Source organism: Puccinia triticina, chromosome 8A (genome assembly GCF_026914185.1).
Source record: "Puccinia triticina chromosome 8A, complete sequence".
Lineage (NCBI taxonomy): Eukaryota > Fungi > Basidiomycota > Pucciniomycetes > Pucciniales > Pucciniaceae > Puccinia > Puccinia triticina.
In genome coordinates, this window is record NC_070565.1 from 5,632,414 (window position 1) to 5,638,787 (window position 6,374).

Here is a 6,374-nt window from a genome sequence, read left to right on the forward strand (position 1 = left end):
CAGAACTTGTCAGCATCATAGCCCTCGATGATCCTGGCCCGTAGGTCTGCCAAGAGAGCGGTTCCCACCTCTGTCAACGCTGCTACGCGCGTCACGTCCGCTGATGAAGGCCCTTCAGTGATGTCAGTCTGGTCTTTTCTTGACAGGGCGTTTGCTACAGTGTTGTCTTCACCTTTAATGTAATTGAAATGTAGGTTGAAGTCCGCAAGGAGTTTGGTCCATCGAGCTTGTTGTCGGCTGAGGTTACGTTGTCGGGGAAGGTGTGTCAGCAAGTGATGGTTGGTCATGATGTTGACTTTCATTCCCAGGAGTAGCATTTTCCACTTTTGCAGGGCGTGTACTACCGCAAGCAATTCCTGTTCATGGACCGGGTAGTTTTGTTCAGCTGAGGTCATTTGTTGGGATTTGTAAGCTATAGGCGAGGCCAGTTTCCATTCCGCGCCCTGGAATAACGCTGCTCCAAGGCCAGAGCCACTTGCGTCTGTGAATAACCAGAGTAGATGTTCTGAGTCAAAATCGACGTTCTTCAGGGCGGGTAAGTTTGTCATGATGCGTTTGATGTTTTGAAAAGCTTTCTCTTCAGCCTCCCCCCAATTGAAGGACTGTTTGTCAATTTTTGAGCTTGTCAGAGGGGTGAGTGTGCCGGCGTACTTTTCTAGACCCCAGATGAACTTTTTCATCCATTGGACTGTCCCCAAGAATTTTTTCACACCTTTTGCGGAGCTTGGAGTCGGCCATTTTTGGATAGCTGTGACGTTTTCATCGTCCTGGTGGATGCCTTCTTTTGAGATCCAGTGCCCCAAGAATTTGATCTTTTCCCGGAAGAGCTGGGTCTTCTTGGGGCTACAATACAGGTGGGCCTGTCTGAGACGTTCAAGGACTGATTGGACATGTTGTTTGTGTTCTTGATGCGAGTTTGAGAAAACTACAATGTTGTCCAGATAGACAATGCAGACGTTATTTATAAGGTCGCCCAGTGCCTCTTCTAACCGGGCCTGGTGTGTCGCCAGTACGTTTGTCAATCCCATTGGCATGACGACCCATTCCATTAAGCCCCAGGGTGTCTTTACGGCCGTCAGAGGGATGTCTTCCTCTTGCATCCGCGTTTGAAAAAAGGCGTTGGTTTGGTCAAGAATGGAAAAGATTTTTCCCCCGGCGACCATGCGGACCAGCTTGTCTACATTGGGCAATGGTGAGCGATTGCAAACCATGAAACTGTTAAGCCTTCTATAGTCGCACACCCACCTAGGCAGAGCCGTAGGGTCCTTTTTTGGGATGATCATACTTGGCGAGGCGTATTGGCTGGTTGAGTGTCATATGCGTCCGGCTTCGAGGTGCTGTTTGAGCAATGTCTGCCACGCCGCAAGGTGTTTTTTGGGATAAGGATATTGTTTCTCATTCACCACTGCATTTGGATTGGTCAGAATGATTTTGTGTCGGGTTCTTGATGCTTCAGACTGGATTTTTGTTGGGAAGAAACTCTCCGTGAATTGTCCCGCCTCCTCCGCTTCATCCGAGACCGCCGGAATGGCTAGAGGGAAGAGGTCTTCGAAATCAAGGAGAACTTGGCGTTCTGAAGACTCGCGGTCCGGTTCCTCCACCGCTGCGGTCATGTAGCTTTTTTCTGAATTTGGGGGTGCGTTTCCATGAATCCTGATACCTGATGATTTGTGTATCAGGAATGAGCCCCAAATAGAGACTATGAGGTCAAAGTGAAATAGAAACGGTGTTCCTAGGATGGCGTCGTAAGATCCTATCACCGGGCCAATCCAAAATGAAACTGTGCGGAATTCAATCAGGGTGTCCTGGGTTGTTAGATTGCCAACAACGTATTCCTTCAATAGTAGAGGTGTGGATAGAGGCGTTTTCATCGCCAGGTGGACCCGTGTTTGTTGCAAGCGGTAATGGGGGTAGATTTGAGGCGTTTGCGGCCTCCCAAGAAATTAAATTAATTTCTGATCCCGTGTTGATTAGGATTCGGACAAGGGTGTCTTTCAACCTTATCGTTAGGATGACGCGGGTCGGGGGTCGAGATTGATTGGATTGTGTTGAGATACCGGTGTGTGATGGTGCGAGGACGAGGGGCAAGGGTGCGTGGGCGAGGGGCGAGGGTGCGAGGGGCAAGGGTAGGGTCATCTTGCGATGCCGTCAAAGTCAGGTTCAAGAAAAAAAAAGTGTAAGCTCGTGGTCAAGCTTCACTGATCTGGGCGTCTTGGGAGGTCTCAATGGGGCGCGGTACAAGGTCAAACCTTGGAGGGGAACAGTCCTGGAACCTAACTAGGGATGCATTGCAACTAGTCCAGGGGAAGTGTCAGTACTTCCCTGCTGTATTTACAATTAGAGATGAGGAAAAGGAAATGCTCACCTAGTCCAGGGGAAGTGTCAGTACTTCCCTGCTGGACTAGGAGTGCGCGGGTCAACAAGGCCTAAGAACTCGGTCCAAGGTGATTTGGTGACATCCTTGTGACTCCTTTGGTGAGGTTGCGGGGCGTGCACTCACAGTGGAGCCAAGCTTTTTTCAGCCTGGTGAGCCTGCATGAACCGCACATTGCGCTAGGAAAGTCCCAGCTCAACATCCAGCATGTTGTGGTGATTTATATAGGCAAGCGTGGTAGAATTTCCACTGGGAGATAGTGCAGGTGGGAATGCACAGAGTGGCTCAGGCAGAGTACATTCCGGTGAAATAAGCACCAAGCATGATTTCAGAAAGCACACTAAGAAAGCTTACGGAAAGTCATGCGCGGATGGAATGCACAGATCACAGATTGTGGATTTTGGATCGCGGATTGGATAGATGGACCGGAGCGGGAAAAAAGGGCTGGACTGCGGCGGACTACACTTGTGGACTGGTAGCAGCAGCGCATCAGCAGGTGAGCCAAGGCAGCCACAGCGGGTGGAACTGGTGCAGAGGCGGTGGTGAGAGACTGACTGATGGGGGCTAGACAGAGAGTGTGGGAGTTCAAGCGTTGGAGAGGAGTGGAGTATGGGACAGTGAAGCGCGGGAAAGCGGGTGGAGCTGACGGAATAGTCCAAGACGCCGTAGAGATTCACGGCATTGGAGGTCTAAGCCATCATGATAGTCTTGGTTTAGACCGCCACATGTCAGTAATCTCAGCTTCTGACTTCTTGTCTGGGCTAACCCAGGATCCTTGTCCTCAAGTTGGCTGGGTATGGGATGGAGAGGTGCACTCTCCTCCCCCCTTTCCTTGGCGTTATGCGCCTTGTCCTTAGGACATCCCGCGCTCTGCCCGTGGAATGCTTCCTAGAGAGGGCATCCATCTAGAGGGAAGGCATTGCATACCCAGGCTTTATGCCCCACAAGCACTAAGGTCCGAGACTTCCAGGTGGGTGGGACCCCCAACTGAGTGGGTGGGTGAGGGCAAAAATTCCTAATTTTGCTACTCCTTTGGTGCTGGTGCTTGTTGGGTTATCTGTGCTTCGGCTTGGGTAGGGAAATTGTTAGATTAACCTTCTCCTGCCTTTCCTGCCGTCTAGCTGTACCAATACTCCACAGCTCTGCACCGCGCATCCAAACCTAATTCATCTCGGGCTTTGCCCGGGCTATGCAGGCCATTGCATTGTGTCAAGTACCAATGCGGGAAAGTGTTGGATCTGCAGGATTGGGTGGGAAAGTCAAAATGTATGGAGGGAAGGAAGGGGGTGAAGGTTCACGGTTTCTCTTCTCCCTTCTTTCTATCATCTTACTTACTACTCATTCATTGTACTTACACTTACAGAAGTACTAGAGTATTGGAATATGTGACCTTATCTTTACTTACGGGATTACTTGCGGATTCTGTGCTTGCGGAGTGCAGAGCTTTATTCACTTGCGGATTATTACACTATAGATCAAGCTCATTGAGGAGAGCTGAAGGCCAGCGGGTAGTAGCAGTGCGGAGCCAAGACACCAATAATCACTCAGCCCAGAAACATATATTCTTGAAGAAGGCGGCTAGTGGTCATTTCTAACCACTGACCATCCTTTATTCTCACAATGTACTGGCCATTCAGCTGGGATTTTACAAGCTTGGTGTACAGCATTTACTGCCTACTGAGCTCGTAAAATCCCAGATAGATGACCAGCATGTGCTATTGCGCGAGGGATTCCCTGGCTTGATGAATAATTTTGATTTGAGTTTGCGCTTGAAGAGCCAGGGTGCTGATGACCAGTGCATTTTGGTCACCAAGCACGGCCTCTGCCAACTCAATGACCATTTTGTGCTTGTCATTGAGCCAGAGAAGCCCTAGCCCAACAACCAGCACCTGCTGGTCATCAATCTGGGCCTATCTGATCTTGGTGGGCAGTTTATACTGCCTACAAGGCTTGGATAGGCCCAACTCAATGGCCAGCATGTTGTGGTATGCTTTATGGTTACCCATCTAGCCCATTTCAAAAATTCCCTTTTTCTCATATGTACATTCTCAAATCAACCAATACGGCGACACCATTGGATTCTACGGCCAAAACTACACAGGACACCATGGACAACACATCTTACACCCCTCTGGATCAGAAGATACAACCCCTTCAAGACACCATCAGCCAGTTTCACATACACAAACACCATACTCAGGTCATGTAATCCGTTACATGAACCACACTTACCCAGGACATGTAATCAGTTACATGGACCACTCTGACAGCTTGTCCACCCTCTACATATACTTTACCTCATCAGCTGCACTCATTACATTGTGCTATGCACATGTCATGCAGTGTCATGCAGTGTCATGCAGTGTCATGCAGTGCTATGCACACTTGATGCAGGCTTATGCAGTCTAATGCAGGTGCATGCAGACTAGTGTAATAGGGGCTGCAGTCTGACAGTTGACAGATGACATCATGCAGGTGTCAAGATAGCAAAAACCCCTCATGCAGCTTGCAGATGACATCATTTGACAGGCCAGGCCAGCTAAAATATCTCACCTCCTATTTCTCACTAGCTAAATTCCCTCATATGACATCATGATCTCATGTGACCTGTCAACCACCAGCCAAAATACCTCATTGTAGCTTTCAGGGCAGCTAAAACCCCTCATTCTCTTGTTCCCCTGGAGCTAAAATGTCTCACTCTTTTCTATTTAAGGAGGCTCTCCTCCCCCCAGTTGTAATTTCTCTCAGCAAACTACTTGCACTCAGCTTACCCCATAACAGTACAATACTTGCTCACTCTACAGTATTAGCCCCACTCTATATTGTGGTTTTACACCCTTACATACAAATTACAACCTCATTACAACACTTACAAATCAGCTACATTACCATAACCCTTAAGCCACCTGCTCAAAGTAGGCTATCTTTTGATACACCTCCACTATCACTACATAAACCTTCCAATCGTAGATTGGGGGGCTTGTTTTAGTGTCTAGTGACCCAGGAAAGGCAGAGGTAACCTCATTCATCCCTTTCCGCACTCAGCAAAAGGTTCTCAGGAACGCTTTTGAGCTTTACAATGTACTGGGAGTCAGCTGGGTCTTCCCTAGTGTGATGAACAGTACACACTTTTCATCAAGTCCCAGTACATGTACCAGCGACTTGCCAATGTCCACCCTCAGGTTTTCCCAAACCTGAGGGTGGACATTGTCACATCTAAGTTTATTAAAGACAGACAAACACAAAAACAAAAATCAAGGGTTTCCCCCTTTTAAAAATCCAAACAAAAAAACCGCAACCAACACCACCTGGCCAATACCCAACCTCTTCTAGAGAGGTTGCAAGTGTTGCGCCAACAACCCCCAGCGCGCCGCATTGAAGGCAATTGCAAAGGGGGGCCATCATTATCTAAACCTCAAACTGTGCAACTGCAACAGCGGAGGGGTTTGGGTCTACCACTGGCTGGAAGTGCAGCGCAGCAAGTCGACTGGGGATTCACACTCGCTTGGGTCCTCCTATTTATACCCCACCCCGCACTCCACAGTTAACCAACCGTACAACCCTGCCACTCAAGCTGCACAACAACACTTGCATCACCCCCTCAACCGTCTCCAAATTCACCAAGCTGCCTGGCCCCTCCGCTTGTGTTGCTACGCAAGTCCCAAAACTTCACCCACCACCCAGACAGCTGGTCCAACTTGTACAGCATACCCCCTCGCCATTCCACGCCTCCCCCCTCGTCCCAGCAACTCAACTCCTGCGCCCTGTTTGCATGGTAATGTATCCCAACACCCCAAAATCCAGCCCGCCATTGCCCCAGCGACATATGTATTGCCTGGACCAGCTCCTAACCACTAATCACCCATTTTTTTCCACCCACCTGCCACTTGCTAAATCCGAGGCACAACGCTACTCTTGATTTGCCAGGCATAACGCAGCATTGCTTGGACTTCCCTACCACCTACCCGCCACCCGCTCAACTTCAGGCACAATGCTCCTC

General features: G+C 49.3%; 1 protein-coding gene across 1 annotated transcript; it reads left to right on the forward strand.

Annotated features, from left to right (window-relative positions):
- Positions 1-3,099: 3,099 nt before the first annotated feature.
- PtA15_8A601 (uncharacterized protein) lies at positions 3,100-6,153 on the forward strand (the record flags this gene model as incomplete). Its single annotated transcript, XM_053172048.1, has 2 exons — positions 3,100-3,159; positions 6,034-6,153. The coding sequence occupies 2 exons, from the start codon at positions 3,100-3,102 to the stop codon at positions 6,151-6,153; spliced, it is 180 nt and encodes a 59-aa protein (XP_053023250.1).
- Between the last annotated feature and the right edge of the window lie 221 nt (positions 6,154-6,374).